The sequence below is a fragment of the Nannospalax galili genome, unplaced genomic scaffold, assembly GCF_000622305.1.
Source record: "Nannospalax galili isolate Female #2095 unplaced genomic scaffold, S.galili_v1.0 scaffold473, whole genome shotgun sequence".
In the NCBI taxonomy this organism is placed as follows: Eukaryota; Metazoa; Chordata; class Mammalia; order Rodentia; family Spalacidae; genus Nannospalax; species Nannospalax galili.
The window spans coordinates 2,407,478-2,424,750 of NW_008334092.1; the positions used below are offsets into that span (position 1 = coordinate 2,407,478).

General features: G+C 50.3%; 1 protein-coding gene across 1 annotated transcript; it reads left to right on the top strand.

Moving 5' to 3' along the window:
* The first annotated feature begins 12,803 nt into the window (after positions 1 to 12,803).
* Positions 12,804 to 15,935, top strand: Gjb5 (gap junction protein beta 5). The gene is made up of 2 exons (XM_008829229.3): positions 12,804 to 12,975; positions 14,737 to 15,935. Exon 2 carries the CDS (start codon positions 14,761 to 14,763, stop codon positions 15,580 to 15,582), a length of 822 nt encoding a protein of 273 aa, XP_008827451.1. The 5' UTR covers positions 12,804 to 12,975; positions 14,737 to 14,760; the 3' UTR covers positions 15,583 to 15,935.
* The last annotated feature ends 1,338 nt before the right edge of the window (positions 15,936 to 17,273 follow it).

Below are 17,273 nucleotides of genomic sequence, written 5' to 3' on the forward strand. Positions count from 1 at the left end.
TAGTTTTAATATACAATATTCATATATTTATCCTTATATCAACACCATCACACAAATGTAGCTTTTAGGGGTATTGGAGAGATGGCTAAGTGGTTAAGAGCACTGGCTGCTCTTACAGAGGACCTGGGTTTGGGTCCCAGCACCCACCTGGCAGCTAACAACTGTCTGTAGCTCCAGTTCTAGGGGATCCAATGCCCTCTTCTGACCTCCATAGGCATTGTACGACATGGGTGCACCCAACTCAGGCATTGCACTCATACACGTAAAATAAAAATAATAGATACTGTATTGCCTGCATACATTCTGGAACTGGAGGAAGTTGTTAACTGCCATGTGGGTGCTGGGAATCGAACCCAGGACCTCTGCAAGAACAGCCCATGCTCTTAACTGCTGAGCCATCTCTCCAGCCCCAATAAAATATTTTTAAATGTAACTTTTTATACTCTTTTAATAGAAACCAATGAAATCAAAAGTACCCAGATTCCATGAATGTCGTAGTGTGTGCCCTGTGTCCATCACTTCTCCTGGCTCTGGGTGACCAATCTACAGGAGGCAGGCTGGAAGCGGGGACTCAGGGGCCACACTCAGGAACAGCTGCGCTTTGTGCAGAGGATTCAGCCTGCAGAGCCAAGGATGAGAGAGAAGGGCACTGGATAGAGATGAGCCCTGAAAGTATGCTCAGAAGAGAAGCCAAGCCTATCTCCATCCTGCTGGCTGCCAAGTTTCAGGTGACAAAAGCCCGGGGGTCCAGGCCCAGGGCATCTGGAATTCCTGATACATAAAGTCTCTGTGGGAAGACAAGCTTTAGAAAGTCTGTCTGAGCTAGCAGAAGAGCTCCAGCCAGAATACACTATGTAACCTTGGACAAGTTACTTAAGTTCTCTAATCCTGACTCCTCTGTGAAATGAGACTTTTTGTGAATGAAAATCGGTGTCACATACGAAGCAGCATGAAATGTTCTGTTGTCAGAATATTACAGCGTAATCTTGACTGCTGTGTGACTCTGAGCAGGTGACTTGCCCTTTCTGGCCTTCCATCTCTGCTTCAGACTTTGGCTCTCCAGCTCTTTCAGCCAGACAGTCTCTACCTGTGTCTGATTTCTCTCTCCTCAGTTCCCACAGCTCAGCCCTTCCCCCATCCCAAGCCCCTTCGAGTCCCATTAATTTTGAGAGGCTGTCTGTGTGGATTGCCGTCTGGCCCAGTCCTGGGGCTCTGAGAGCTGTGTAATTATCCACTTGGAGCCAAGGGGAAGTGATAACCAGCTCTCCTGGCTCCTGCCCTGCCCGCCTCGCTGGTTTCCACTTCACTCCAGCCTCCTCAGGGAAGCTGATTGTGGAGGGGCTGCTGGGTAAGGGGGTGCTCATTGCTTTGTGGAAGGTCAGTGAGAGAGAGGATACAGGGGATCCCCTCCAGCCTCCACCAAATACAGAGGTGCTAGTTGGTAGGGACATCCCAGGCTGGGATGTGTGCAGTGGGCCTCAATGCCTAACCTCTGAGCCATAGTTCCCAACCCTGCTTAACCAGTTCCTCCTGGATGGCACCCAGGCATGTCCCACAGGCCCTCAGGCATGGTGTCCCAAGCCTGGATAGAACCCCTCCCTTACCACCCCTCTCCCTCCTGCCCCCAAAACTTACCTCCTCAGGCAGCAGCCACCCAGGTAACCCTTGGCTAAACAGTCACCCAGTCCCCAAGACATCCCTAGTGATCTGACACTCAACTCACGGGGTCCTTCAGGTTACTAGGCATTAGTCCCCTCTCCTGAACAGCCTTGGACCCTTCAAACTGATTAGCTTTTCCCCTCCCTCACCCAAGCTCTCTGTCTCTGTCTGTTGGGTGAGGGAGGGGAAAGGCTAATCAGTTTGAAGCCCCCTTTCTAGTTACTAACACTTTCCTCCTCTACCCCACATACAGCCCAGCAGTCCCCAAGCTGGGGCAGGAGAGGAAACATTGGGTGAGAGAGAGCTGGAGCACTGTCTCAGCTCCATCATTCCCTTCCTATGTCACTGCACCTCTGATGCTCAATCTTGTCTATACAATGGGACTGAATGTATCCATGATATAGGGCCAGGAAGATCAGCTAAACGCATCCAGTGGCAGATTCAAATGACTACACATCCAGGCAAGTAGTAGACACAAGGGCCTGGCAGAGGCCTGTATAAAACAGAAGGATGCCCAGGAAGGGGGACAGTTGTCACTTTGAGTTACTGATGTCACATGCAATGGAGCCCCTACCTTTCCAAATCCTCCAGTTTTTTAAGAGCACCCCCCAAACACTGGTTTTCACCTGGAATTTCAGCTTTAAATTTAATTTGCAGCCACAAATTAAAATGTTTCTTGAGTACCATGAAGCCCAAAGAAAATATTTGCCTCCAGGTCAGCAGTCTGCACTGTAGTGTATGTGCACTGGTGCTCACCACAGAGCAGGCAGGAAACATTAATTCCATCTCTGCCTTCTGTATTGATTATCTCAGAGGTTAAAAAAAAAAAAAAAAAAAAAAAAAAAAAAAAAAAAAAAAAAAAAAAAAAAAAAAAAAAGCATCTCCCAAGCCTTGCCGTGTTTCCAGGTACATCCACGTTCCATGTTATCATCTTCACATGCAGCTCCCCACCCCCCAGGTCCTGTTCATCCACAGAGTCCTGAACTCCTCACCCAAGAGGCTGCTTTTCTTGGCATGCACTCGGCCAAGTGGACAGAGAGGAGCTCTGCGCTTCAGTCTGACACTTGGAGTAAATAAAGCCCTTGCTAGGATCTGAAGGTATATCCTCCCAAATTCAAGTGTTGGAAACTTAATCCCTAATGCCACAGTGTGGGCACAGTGGGTCTTTGGGGAGGTGCCAGCTTCATGAGGCCTATGCTCTCAGGAATGGAGCCCACAAAGTAGCTATTATCAACCACAACATGTGAATGAAAGAGTGAGGTGCAGAGGGCTAAGTCACAACAAACACCTGCTACGCACCAGCCACTGTTCAGTGGCAAACCCAAGGTCACACGGAGAATTTGTGGTTGCAAGTGACAGGTACAGGCTACAGTGAAGGGGCAGCACAGGGGCTTCTGTGTATATAGGAGAGGAAAGAATATTTCAGGATCCAGAGATCAGTTCAGGACAGGCTGCGACAAATACACCCTCAATGCACTCACCTGTTGATCATCCTGTAAGTGTAAGAATCATCTGATCAACACAGGCACTCTTCCACACAGCAGGCCTCCCACAGATTCAGAGCCTCGCTTCCCACTAGCTTCAGGCAGACACTCTCCGATCCCTGGTTCAGAAGGTGTCCTGGTGCAGCCCCATGAGTTCGGTGGTCACAGTGGAACAAGAAAAAGCATGGTGGGTGCATGGAGTTTAGAGCCTCTTCCAGCCCAGGGCCAGCCCACCCACAACCAACTAGGAAGAAAGCTCTGTGGGGATTGATGGCCAGTGAGAATCGAGACGAGGACTCCTCAGGAAATGAGATGGCTGCTCTGCTCAGACCAGAGGTGTCTCCCACAAACCAGCCCAGGAAGGTTCTGCATGCTAAGCACTGTTGTGGGAGGCAATCCCAGAAAACACCAGCTGAAGGGTAGAAAGGGAGGTAGAGAGGAGAAGGAAGTTAAGAAGGGTGTGCAATGGAGCAGGGGACTTTCATGGGCAGCTGACCCGAATCCTGCTGGGGACCTTCAGGGAACAGGACAGTGCAGCCTCGTTGTTCTTTCAGCACAAGTATGAGGAGGCTGGAGAACTTTCGGTCCCCTAACCTCCAAGGCTCAGTGGCTGGGACTCTTCCCAGCATGCTGAATTTTGTAGGCAGGAAGGTCCTGGAAGCTCAGAGAGACCCAAACAGTACAGCATGGGGTGACAACTGGATGGTGGGCCTGCCTGCTGTAGGTCAGCATGTTTACACAAGTTCTGGGAATCACCAGGGTGGAGCATGCTGGGAAGTAGGGGGTAGATCTCAGTCCCATCTACTACACAGACTGACCACTGATGGAACAAGGATTAGAATTCAGATCTGAACTGGGTGTGGTGGTCCACCCTGGCCCACCTCTAATCCCAGTGTTCGGGAGGTGGCTACATAATGAGTTTGAGCCTAGGCGACATGAGACACTGACTCAAAAATAAAAATAAAATACTTCAGATCTGATTGTTTCCAGCAAGCTATGGGATTCCCACCATGGCCATGTTGAGGAGATTGAGGCTCTGAGGATCCCAAGCCCAGAGGGCAGTCTTCGACCCAGAAACTTTTAACCAGTGAAGGGGCATGTAGTGGCCAGCACCCAAAGTTTCAGGAACTCCTCATGAGCCCTCAGTTCTCTACAAGGCCATCTCCAGATGGACCCAGAAAAGCTGCTCAGAGGCAACAGAGCACTAGGAGGGTGAGACCTAGTGTAAACCTGACGGAGAGAAGAGGAAGTAGGTCAGCACTGGACCCCATCCCAGGGATGGAACTGGTATTATTTGAGTGAAATGGTCATGCTTTTCAACACTTGGTCCCCAGGAGATGAGGTTATTTGGGAAAATTGTGGAATTTTGGGGACTGTGGTCTCCCTAGCAGAATCCAGTGGCTGAAGGTGGACCTCTATTGTAGTTCCTGATCTATCACAATACAAACAAGAGGTGCCCCAACCTCCCTCCACCTGCCTGCCCACCATGATGGACTTGAGCCAAAATAAAATCTTCCCTTAAGTTGCTTCTGTGGACTGTTGGGACTCAGGTTTGCTTTGCTTAGCGCGATATCTGCTGGCTTCAGGGCGGAGGGTCTGATCAGCAACAGAGTCGTAAACTCTAGGACCCGTGTCTTCCCAACAGGACGATTTATTTTAGAATTCAGATGGTTTTTATACATCCCAAGGAACTAGCAGTCACGTGGGGTATGACAGTCACATACAAAGATTTAGGGTACAAAGAAACAGGACATTTATTCTGTTAGTTGGTGCCAGAAGGATTCTTAAAGTTTTACTCAAGGTTATCAACACCCATCCGGTAATTTATTGGCCACAATGTTTTCTTTCTTAGAGCTAAAATCATGGTGAACTTTTTTTAGCTCAGGAGTAAACCTTTAACCTGGCCTAATCTCTTAGCCAGGGATAGCTGAGTTATTTGTTCAGGACAAGGGAGCCTGCACATTTATGACCGGGCCGCTTCCTCCTGCCAACCTAACGGTGTTCTGCAAGAAAGGGATTATCAGAGCCACTGTTTTCAGTGCCCCTCCCTTTAGCAGAGAATGCAGCCTGGACCTATACATTTTAGGCTCACCTCACCCTAGGGCCCGGCACCCTGGTTTCCTACAGTGGCCCACTTGTCACAGTGATGACAAAGGTAATTAATACAGTGCTGTCACTAGGATGTGCTCCAGCATCTGAGGCGCCCAGGAACAGCTAGAAAAGGCCCCGCCCCCTCCGGGGTCCCACCCTCTCAGGCTGTGCTCAGGAGAAGCAGAACTGGTGAGGCAGATCTAGAGTTTCTTAGTAACAAGCCCAGGGGGGATAACAAGAATGTCCTGAGTACAAACTCTGTTCAGAGAGCCCTTGCCACACTGGGGCACTCTTGCAGAGGCCGGGCCCAGCATCTTCTGAGAGAGGAAGCTGTGACTCAGAGGAGCGCAGTGTGATTTTTTGGGGGGGCGGGGGGGCCATGAATCTAGGGAGGACAAGTGGGGCTTGGACCCAGCATTCTGTGGATCTCATCTGTCACACAGACCTCCCTAGCGCAGCTCCCCTTCTCTGTCCTCTGTCGTGCTTCCCTCCCTGTCTCTTTCCAGAATTCTTTCTTGCCCAGGTTCCTGCCCCTCTGTGAGAGAGCAGCCCTGGACCCACCACCAAGCTCTCCAGGTGAGGACTGTACTTCTTCAGTGTCCAGGAGGTTCCAAACTGGATTTCGAAAATCTGACCTTGTCAGGTAACAGGCTTCAGGACGCTAGTACAGGAGCACCAAGAGAAGCAGGGCTCTGTGGATGAAGTTCTGCTGGGATAGAGCCCTGCTCCTTCCGGGCCCTGTACCATTTCCCCTTCTACAGTCCAGGGCAACAATGAACCTGCAAGTGCATCTACAACATTCTCTCTCTCTCTCTCTCTCTCTCTCTCTCTCTCTCTCTGGAGAACTGGAGTTGGACTCTTCGCCCCCCCACAGAGCTGACACAGGCCCATCCTGAACACCCACACACACTCCATGGCTGAAAAAAGAAGACAAAAAACAGCATGTCGCAGTCACCTCCCAGCCTGTCCCCTCTAAGAGTGACAGCAGAGCGGTGCCCACTGATAAGGCGCTTGCATCCCCCCCATTGCCTCTATCCACTCATCATCCCATCTTCGCAATAACCCTATAGTAGCTGGTATTCCAGATGAAGGAATGGAAGCTCAGAAAGGCTAAGAATGTGCAAGCTTTGAATGCCAGTGAGATGGCTCAGCAGGTAAAAGCGCTTGCCATAAAGCCTGATAATTTGAGTTGAAACCCACAAAAAGGTGGAGGGAGGGAATCAATTCCACAAAGTCATCCTCTGACCTCCACACAGGCACCATGGCACACATGCATGTACACACATTAATAACAATAAGGAGGACGAGGACGACGAGGGGTGGGAGGAGGAGGAGAAATTTTAAAAGAACCAGGTATGGTTGTGCATGCCTTTAATCACCTCATTCAGAAGGAAGGGGCAGGCAGATCTCTGTGAGTTCAAGTTCAACCTGGTCTATTAGTTCTAGACTAGCAAAAGCTACATAATGTCAAAATAAATAAATAAATAGATAAATAAATAAATAAATAAATAAATAAATAAATAAATAAATAATAGATTTTTTAAATTTTATTTTATGTGTATGAGTGTATTGCCTGCATATGTGTAAGTGTAAGTGTAAGTGTTAAGACCAGCCAGTAAGCAAAACAGCCATGGTGATAGTTCAGGCAGCTGGGCTCCAGAACACCTGCTCTAAATATCATAAGTCTTCAACAAGGCTTTGTATACAAGGCTGCCTCGATGCCCCGGCTCCTTTCCTCCTGATAAACAGAACCACTCATTTACTGGCCATCCAGCATTCTTAGCATCCTCCGTGTGCGGGAGCTGCACCTGATAGCAGAGACAGAGCAGTGAGCATGATTCCAACTCAAGGCCTCAGTCCAAAGGAGGGGAGAAGACACTAACACGGCCAACTCTGCCAGAGCTAATGTGACTGCTAGGAGGGGGAAGCCCTGTCCCCAGGGAATATGAAACAGACCAGACCAGTTTGGTCTTTGGAAAAGCCAGGCGAAGCTTTCCTGAGACGGTGGTGTTTAAATTGAGGTCTGGAGGTTGGGTGGAGATGAATTTAGAGAAAATGAAGAAAGAACATGAAGGCATGTGCAAAGGTCCTGAAGTGGAAAAGATTCTGATGGTAGAAAGTGAAAGAAGGCCATGGTGACCAGAGCGTGGAGACTGAAAGGAAGAGGCGCGGAGTGGAGACGGCGGCAGAAACCAGATTACGCAAGATTCCACAGGCCACATTAGCAAGATGGGATTTTGTTTCAAAAGCCTTAGGGAGTCACAGAAGGCCTTGAATGGATATTTTTTTTAATATGGTCTGGGACTGGAGAGATGGCTCAGCGGTTCAGAGCACTGGCTGCTCTTGCAAAAGTCCTGGGCTTGGTTCCCAGCACCCACATGGTGGCTAGCAACCTTCAGTAATCCCAGTTTCAGGGGATTCAACATCCTCTTATGACCTCCACAGGCACTGCACACATGGGTGCACTTACATACATGCAGGTAAAACACTCATACACATAAAATAAATAAATATAAAAATAAATATGTAGTCTGTAATTTCCAAGGACTGCTGTGCAAGAAAGGGGCCCAGAGAGGGGGGTTGCTACATATATGACACATATAGGACATTCGACCTGCTTTGGCCCAGAGAAAGTTGACCTTGCTATGTTTCGTGGGTTTCCAGTCCTGGCTGCCATCCTGAGTAGAGGAAATGGGCACAATGAGCAAAGGCCACTGTCCTTGGGGAGCACCCATGCCTCCCTGCTTGCTGCATTCAAGGGAGCTTCAGGTACTTCCAGTCTCCAGAACACAGTTCACATTGACCCATGTGTTGACACAAACCACAGGCAGGAGGCCAACAGGATTGGGCAGACAAGAAGACCAGGACCACCTCCAGGGGTGGAGCTGGGAGAGCAAGTCAGTCTGAAGCAGAAGAATGCATAGATGGTGACGAAGCCTGGGCTGAGGATTAGGGGAGAGAGAGAGACAGCCAGAACTAGGAAGACCCTAGCATGGTGGGGGAGGGAGACCAAGAAGGGTGTGACACCAGACACCCACCCCAAGTCACACAGCCCTTCCTTCAGGCTCCTGCCCTCATCTGGGCATCTCTTTCCCTCTCCCCTGAAGAAGCAAGTCCCACCCACAGCCCTGCCTTTCTCCTCTCCTTGCAATCATCAAGAAAAGGGGGCTGGAAAGATGGATCCGAGGTTAAGAGCACTGGCTGCTCTTCCACAGGACCCAGGTTTAGTTCTCAGCATCCACATGACAGCTAAGAACCATCCTAACTTCAGCTCCAGGGGACCCAACACCCTCTTCTGGCCTCTGAGGGCATTGCATGACATGGGTACACTTACATATATGCAGGCAATACATTCATATACATAAAATAAGAATAGTAAATAAAATATTTAAAAGAAAAAGAAAGAAGGAAAGAAGGAAGGGAGGGAGGGGGAAGGAGGGAGGGAGGGAGGGAGGAAGGAAGGAAGGAAGGAAGGAAGGAAGGAAGGAAGGAAGGAAGGAAGGAAGGGGAACCAGCCAGGTGTGTAGGCACAAACCTTTAATCCCAGCACTCTAGAAGCAGAGGCAGGCAGATTTCTGTGAGACTGAGGCCAATCTGGTCTACATAGTGAGTTCCAGCCAGCTGAGGCTACAGGGAGACCCTATTTCAAAAAAGTTGCGGGGGAACATTTGCACTTTCTCCATCCACACCCTCCAGTTTCTGTCCCCACCACACTATTGAAATTACTCTGGTGCCAGTCCCAGGGTGCTCTGTGGCTGCTGTTTCCGGTTCTTGGTCGCCTCTTCTCCCCTGCTGACCCTCCTTCTCCATCCCTGACAGTTCTCTTTCCACAGATGTCTCTTTCTCGGCCTGCTCCCTAAAATACAAGTACTCCCCAGAACCCTGTCTGCCCCACTCCTCTGGTGATGTGGCTCCTGCTGCCCTGTGGGCCATCCAGTACTACCACCTGCTGGCCTCAGACCACCCACGTGGCTCCTGCTGAGCCCAGCTCCAGGAGGGTCTGTGGGAACCTTTGCACCTCCTTTCCCACTGGCTTCTCAAGTAGCCTGTTTCTCCTGCAGCCCTGCTTTCTGTCAGTGGCCTCACCACCGTCCTGATCACCAAAACAGAGTCTGCCAAAGGTGCCAGGGGTACTTACCGGCTGTGTTCCAAATGCAGCACTCTTCTAGAATGAGCCACTACTGTGACAGGTTCCAGACAGCCTCTCCGTTCCATCAGGGGAGACTCACATACATGTTTGGTCTGCATTAGGCACAGATTCCATACTGTGAATTCATTTGTTCATTGGAATGCATTTGGAACACAAAAACGCAGACTTCAGGCACTTTTGTGGCCATTTACATGGGTGAAAGCTTTGAGCTGCCCAGGGCTGAAATCAGATGAGCCAACTCTGCCTTCTCTCGGATCTCCTATAAACACTGCACATCGAAGATCAGTAGCACTTGTTTTGCCCATTTTGCTGGGGGGTTTGTTGTTGTTGTATTGTTTTTTGGGTTGTTTGGTTTTATTTTTGTCTTTTTGAGACCGGGTCTCCCTGTAGCCCTAGTTGGCCTGGAACTTGCTATGTAGAACAGGGTGGCCTTGAACTCACAGAGATCTGCCTGCCTCTGCCTCCCAAGTGCTGGTATTAAAGGCATGTGCCACCACGCCCGGCACTTGTTTTATTTTTGAGACAGGGTCTCATCTAGCCCAAGCTGGCCTCAAACTCATTACACAAAGAGGACCTCTAGGTCCCCACCTCCCAAGTACTGGAATTACAGGCATGCACCATCATGCCCGGTTTGCTGGTGATAGAATCCAGGACTTCATGCACGCTAGGCAAGCACTTGACCAACTGAGCTATAGCCTCTGCTTTATTTCTGTGGGTTTTGTTGGTGATTTTGCTATTTAAAAATGGCTCAAAGTATAGAGTTAAGATGCTGTCTAATTCTCCAAGGCACAAGAAGCCTTTGGTGTGCTCTAAGAGAGATGTTTTGCAAATAAGCTTTATCCAGACATGAGATGGGGGTGCTGGGCCTCAGTTCACTGTTGATGAATCCTCAAACTATACTCCGTAAGTTCCAATGAAACCAAAACATATCCAAAATAAGGGAATTCCCTGGTCATCTAGAGTCTAGTCTTGCATTTCCCCTAGGGGCAGTGCCACTATTTGCTAGCTTGGCATTCATGGTGACAACATAACCATCAGGATTGACCAGACTACCAACACCACCCGTTCCTCCTTTAGAGTTCCCATGCCTCCCTCAGCACAGAAGACAAATCCAAACTCCTTGGCCTGACATTCCACATCCTTCACCATCCACAAAGCCTTTACTGACCTCCATGGCACCTAGCTGTGCGGTACCCGCCTCAGCTGTGCCCTCCTTGAAGGTCTCTCCTCTTCATCGCCTTTTGGTTGACTCCTACCCATCCTTCAAGACCCAGCTTGAGTATCACCTCTATGACTCATTCCCTTCTGTGTCTTGGAACCCTTCTCACAGTAATGGAACTAATCCACTGTGTCTCCTCATCTGTACTTGGCTATTGTTTAGGGAAGAGTGTGAAAGGTGTAGCCGTGTGTGCTCTCCTTACAGAGTACATGCGTTTCCTGGAACATCCACTGGCATCAGCCACCATTCTAGGCACCAGGTAAAACAAAATAAAACCACTTCCTCATAGATGAGCACCAGTGTGCCACACATGTGGCCTTGGGGTGGGGGATAAGCATGTGGGGTCACACTGTGTGCTTATGAAGACATTTTATGGCCCCTCTGAACACTCCATCACTTGAGCTCCAGCCCTGATGACCTGCTGACTTGGGGTATCTCAGAAGCTGCTTAACCCCCCAGACTGTGTCTGTACACAGAGAATCCCTCCCCAGGCCATCCCTGTCTCCTCACTCACCTACCTACACCTGACCCAGAGTTAGCCTTTTCAACATCCATCCAAATGAGATTTTTCTGCAGTGTGCCTGTCTTTCCCTCCCCTCTCCTCTGCCTTCTACATATCTCATTTTAAAAGGCATCGAGATAAGGAAAGAGACAGAAAGAAGCAGCTTTTTTTCTTTTTTTTTTTTTTCTTTTTTTTCTTTTTCTTTTTTGAGTACCCACCATTAGAGGCAATTGCAGAAAGTGCTGCCCAGAGCTGACCCTATTCTAAGAAGTTCAAATCCAAGGATGGAGAATCCATGCACCCCAGTAGGAGGGGGATTTTGTTCTTTTTCCACTTTGTAGATAAGAACCTGAGGCCTGGCACAACAAAGAAGCGGCAGATTCAGGATACACAGTCTGTGCCCCTCTCACTACACCGTACCTGTGCCTCCCTCACTGCACCACACCTGTGCCCCAACACTGCACCACACCTGTGTCCCCTCACTGCACCATACCTGTGCCCCCAACCCTGCACCACACCTGTGCCTCCCTCACTGCACCACAGCTGTGCCCCCATCACTGCACTGCACTGCCTTCCCACAACAACCCTTTCAGAGCAGGATGTCCCATCATACAGGACAGGCAAATTACTGGGATCAAAAACTAGAAGGAAAGGGCATAGGAGAGCACCCCTGTAATCTCAGCATCCAGGAAGCTGAAGCAGGAGGAGTTTAAGGCCAGCCTAGACTATATAGCAAGAGACTCTGTCACACAAAATCAAAAGACCTGGAAGAGGAGAGATTCAAATCTAGGATGTGAGGCCCAGATGCAAAGGTGCATGGCCTGGATGCAGGGGTGTGGGGTCCAGATGCAGGGGTATGGGCTTTTGGCTGCAAGGATATGGGACCCAGATTGGACCTCTCCACCAATTCGACCAATTAGAGGAAATCAGCCAGGTGACGAGATAGAGACAGAATTGGGGGGTGTGGAGCAGCTGGAGTCAGTGTGGGAATGGAGGAACAGGTAGAAGCAAGAGAGAAAGAGAGGAGAGAGAGAGACAGAGACAGAGACAGAGACAGAGAACACTGACATCAGCCCTCGAAGACCACTTCTTTTTTTAATATTTTACTTAATTTTATTTTCTGTGTATGAGTGTATTGCCTACATGTGTGTAAGTGCACTCTTGTTGTGCAGTGCCCATGGAGGTCAGAAGAGAGTGTTGGATGCCCTGGAACTGGAGTTACTGATGGTTGTTAGCTGCCATGTGGGTGCTGAGAACCAAACCCAGGTCCTCTGAAAGAACAGACAGTGCTCTTAAACCCTGATCCACCGCTCCAACTGGGAAGTTGGGTTTGCTTTTTTTTTTTTTTTTTTTTTGTCTTTTTGAGACAGTATCCCCAACTGGCCTAGAACTCACGATGTAGACCAGGCTGGCCTTGAACTCGCAGAGATCTGCCTGCCTCTGCTGGGGAAGTCCACTTCTTAAGAGGTGGCCTGGAGAATTTTGGAAGAGGAAAGAGGAGGGCAGGACTCTGCTCCCATAACAAACACAGACAACAGAGAGAGAGAGAGAGAGAGAGAGAGAGAGAGAGAGAGAGCAGACACCTGAGTGGGAGGATGAGCAGGGGCTTCTCCTGAGAAGATGATTTCTTAAGCCTCCTGGGTGGCAGTCTGGAGAGGCTGGGGCCCAGCCAATGGCAGTAAAGCCCAAAGCTCCTCCTCCTCCTCCTCCCTGGCCAGCCGGACACGCCTGGGCTGCTCAGCAGCTTCTGCCCCAAGTTTGAGCTTTCCCAGAAACCTTCCCTGATTCTGACATGAATTCTGCTACTTGCTGAACCCCACTGCTGACCTCCAGGAGCGGCACTGGAGAGTCCCGAGGAGTCAATGCTCAGGTAAAGACATCTATATCCAGATGTGTCCGCACACCTGGCAGGGAAGAGTTTTCTAGAGGGGGCAGGAGGGAGGTGGTGGAGGGGAATACGCCTCTGTCTCTGCTCTGGGCTCTTCCTCTTCTCCTCACCCAGCAAAGGTGGCAAACGTGGATGCCTGGAACTGAGTGGGAAAGGGGCTGAGCGGGGAGGAGCTCAGCTTTGGATGGAGTAGTGCTGCCTGGGCCTGCAGAGTCCCGCCCTGCAGAGTCCCGCCCTGCAGAGTCCCGCCCTGCAGAGTCCCGCCCTGCAGAGCCCTGGGGGTAAGGTTTGACCTTCCTGCCTGTTCCGAAGAAGCTGCCAGCTCCACCCACCTGAGTCAGGACTGAGGAAAGAAGCCAGTGACTCAAAGCAAAGCCACGAAGCCAAGTGGTGGGTGGTATAGACAAACGGGGTGGGGAATAGAGACAACCAGGTCCCCCTTAGCCAAGATCCTCCAGGTAGAGAATGGAAGTGCACGGAAGAGCAAGCAGTTCACTTAAGGGCTCCAACCCAATACTGGGCAGTTTGCAGAGTGGACTCTGGAACCAGCCTGCCTAGGTTCAAGTCCCAGCTCCACTGCTTGCTAGCTATGTAAGGCCAAGGGAATTGTTTAAACTCTGACCTACAATGAGAACAAAGACTATTATACTCCTTGCTGTGAAGGTCTAATGCTATTTATGCAAAATGTTTTTGTGGCATAAACACTCAGAGCTGGCAATAGATCCTTCAAAGGTCAGGATGGTGGTGACTTCCCATTCAGCACATGGAAGGACATCATGACCCCTTAGTGTATGAGGCTCAAGGGTGCACATCAGAGTGAGACCACAGTGCCTGGACCTCAGTGGAGCCCGCTACCCCACGAATCAGGCGGAGGACTTCCCTAGTGAGGAAGTGGGCACCGTGTTGCTTAAATGGAGATTTAACTGCTTTCATGGATCCCTCATACCTCATCCACTAGCAGAACCAACCAGAACAGCATTTTCTGTGTTGGTGTTTTGACAAGGCGGTTCTAACAAGATGATCAAAGCTTTGTCAGGATGAAAGGGGGTTCTGGGGTCAGAGAAGTTTGGGCGATGCTACCTATTTTGTCTCTCTTTTGAGTCACAAAGTTAATTTATTAGCATGGTTGAGTAAAGGGAGCTACTTAACTTTGCTGAACCAGGTATTGGCCAACTTGTTCTTGACCACAGAACCCTTTTCTCTCACGGCTTCAGTTACCAGCCTATATGAACCAGGGTTCCATGGAACACTGGCTTGGGAAATGCTGGCCCACCAGCTTACTCTAGGAAGCCTCTTGTAGAAAGAGTATCATGGCTCCCTACTCCATTGTCCTGCCTTCAGGTGAGTGGTACCTGAGCTGGATATCTGCAGCTCTGTCTCCCAGCCAGGAAAGGACAGAGAACAGGTTCCCCTTTGAGAAAGGGTGTCTGAGGGGGGAGAGTGGTGCTCACAAAGGAAAGAAGTTACCCCTTGCAAGGCTCAGGGACTCTTAGGTAACTGGCTGCCTGCATCAGCACCCACCCACTTTTATGAGCAGAGCTGCATCTGACTTAATCACCTGTGCTTACATGTTAACTCTGCACTTACTAGTCATACAACTTCATAAAAGCCCCAGAGCCTCAGTTTTGCTCAGCTGTAAAATGGGGATAATCATAGCTCCGAGTCCTGTAATGACACACTTCTATGAAGTGTTTAGACTGAGTATTCCATAATGTGGGAAGTTATTGCCTTGTTCTCCTGCAGGAGCAAACAATCCTTGAGTTCACCATGAACTGGCTTGCCTTTGAGGAGCTCCTAAAAGAGGTCAACAAGTACTCCACAGCTTTTGGGCGCATCTGGCTGACTCTGGTCTTCATCTTCCGAGTGCTGGTGTACCTGGTGACAGCTGAGCATGTGTGGGGTGATGACCATAAGGATTTCGACTGCAACACCAAACAGCCAGGTTGCACCAATGTCTGCTTCGATGAGTTCTTCCCTGTGTCCCATGTGCGCCTCTGGGCGCTGCAGCTCATCCTGGTCACGTGCCCCTCCCTGCTTGTGATCATGCACGTGGCCTACCGCAAGGCTCGGGAGAAGAAGTATCAAGAGGCAGTTGGCAAAGAGGGAGGGCACCTTTATCTGTACCCTGAGAAGAAGCGTGGTGGGCTCTGGTGGACATACGTCTGCAGCCTGTTGTTCAAGGCCAGCGTAGACATTGTCTTCCTCTACCTGTTCCATTCATTCTACCCAAAATACACCCTCCCTTCTATGGTTAAGTGCCACGCAGCTCCGTGTCCCAACACAGTGGACTGTTTCATTGCCAAGCCCTCAGAGAAGAACATCTTTACTTTCTTCATGCTGGTCACAGCGGTCATCTGCATCCTGCTTAACCTCATGGAGGTGACCTACCTGGTGATCAAGCGGTGTTCCGAGTGCCTAGAAGTGACAAAAGCCCATGCTGTGCACCCAGAGCATTACCCAGACTGGGTCTCCTCTCCTGGCAAACAAAAGGACTTCCTTTCAGGCGACCTCATCTTTCTGGGCTCAGACACTCACCCTCCTCTCTTACCAGACCGCCCCCGAGCCCACGTGAAGAAAACTGTCCTGTAAGGAGTGCCTGGACTGGCAGGGTGGGCCTAGATTGGAAGGTTCTAGCAGCTCTCGTGTGTATCTAGTGGGGGGAAGCGCTAAGTTACGAGGCACTGCATTATGAATTGGAGGCAGGCAAAAGGGAAGAAGAATTGGCACAGCTTGGGATCCAAGCTCTGTTCCTCAGCCCCAGCCACCTGTGGAATTCACCAAGATACCCCTCTGCCCTGAACCTCAGTTTCCTTTTCTGTTAATTGAACCACTGAGGAGCATCTCACAGGGCTGAGAGAAGTTTCATGGGGGATCAGATGGCAAGTCCTTTCCATGTGTGTAGTCCAGGGTCAGGGCTTAATAAAGGTGACTGTATTCTCAGAGTCCAGGTGTCCTGTGTCTCTGCCTTTGTGGCCTTCCTTAGGCCATTGTGTCAGTCTCCCTGTCCCAGCAAAGGGGGACATTGTACTTGATCCAGGCAGGTGAGGGGCCATCCTCTCCTCCAGAAGCAGAGCTCCTAGCTTTTCCTGGGTACAATCCCAAATCTAGCCTTTCACCCAGTTTGTAAATTTGGGTCATGCATGTCTGCAGAGGTCATGGAGTGTGGCACATGGAGAACCACATGATGCAGTGGAAAGTTCCCGGACTCTGGAGTTAGCATGGCTGCATTGGAACTTGGGTGACTTCAACTCCTCTCCAAAATGAGTTACTAATGCCTAGCCTGTGGGGGTCACTGTGAGTTCCTGGCTGTGCTCAGGATTAGCCAGCCCAAAAAGGCCACATACATGTGAATCACAGCTATTAGGAAGTACTCAATAAATGCTTGTGTGAAATGAGGCAAAGAGGCCCTCCCTGGGTACACATTAACCTTCACTGCCCCTGCCAGACACAGGCCCAATACCCCTCTGTTGCCCCTGCTGGTCCATACTCCAGCTTCCCCAGAGGTCTTTCCAGCAGCAGACAGGCCCAGACCCACAGAGGGCACACAGCAAGCTATGCCTGGCCCCATGCCAACAGCAGTATTTCCTGTCACCAGCCTGCATTCCTTGTTTCCACTAGGGCAGCAGGTGCCCTGGTCTAGAAAACCCAGCCAGCCTGTCTTATCTTTATTCCAACACCTAAGACCTAGTCCCCAGAAATAGCCAGCAAGGTATCACACGGTCCTGGGCTGAATCAGAGGTGTCCCTCTCCATAGTTATCAGCTGTGGAAAACCTCAGAACCAGCTGCCTGAGGGCATGGCAGGAGAGGCAAGGGGAAAGGGATAGGGTCCATGTCACTGCCACCATCCTGGACCTGGCGATGATGGCAGCAGACACCTAACGCATATCACTGTAGTCTCACCCACATACCTGCCGACCCAGCCAGGCTACAGCAAGGCGTGGGCCAGAGGAGAAGAGCCACAGTGTTTGCTCTGTGTGTGTGCCTGGGGAAGTCCATCAGCCTGGCTTGTCCACCCACCGGATCACTCTCGCTTGGTTCATTGGCTCAGAAAGCCCCACCCCACTGGGGACTGAGGAACAAAAGCTGCCTCCAGGAGGCCCTCAGGCAGACACACAAGCCTGGCACGGAGAGTGAGGACTCGCAGGACTCAAGAAGGGTGAGGACTAAATAGAGCTAGAAATAGTTGGGGCAAAGGTCCCAGGGGACTTCTAGCCAGAAACTTCCCTACTTCAGGGACCGGGGGCAGGGGAGGGCAGGGTCCCTGGATGAACGCTGGGGA

What these genes read in the sequence shown, in the direction of transcription:
- Gjb5 (XM_008829229.3), top strand. Translation starts at nt 14,761, where the DNA reads ATGAACTGGCTTGCCTTTGAGGAGCTCCTAAAAGAGGTCAACAAGTAC.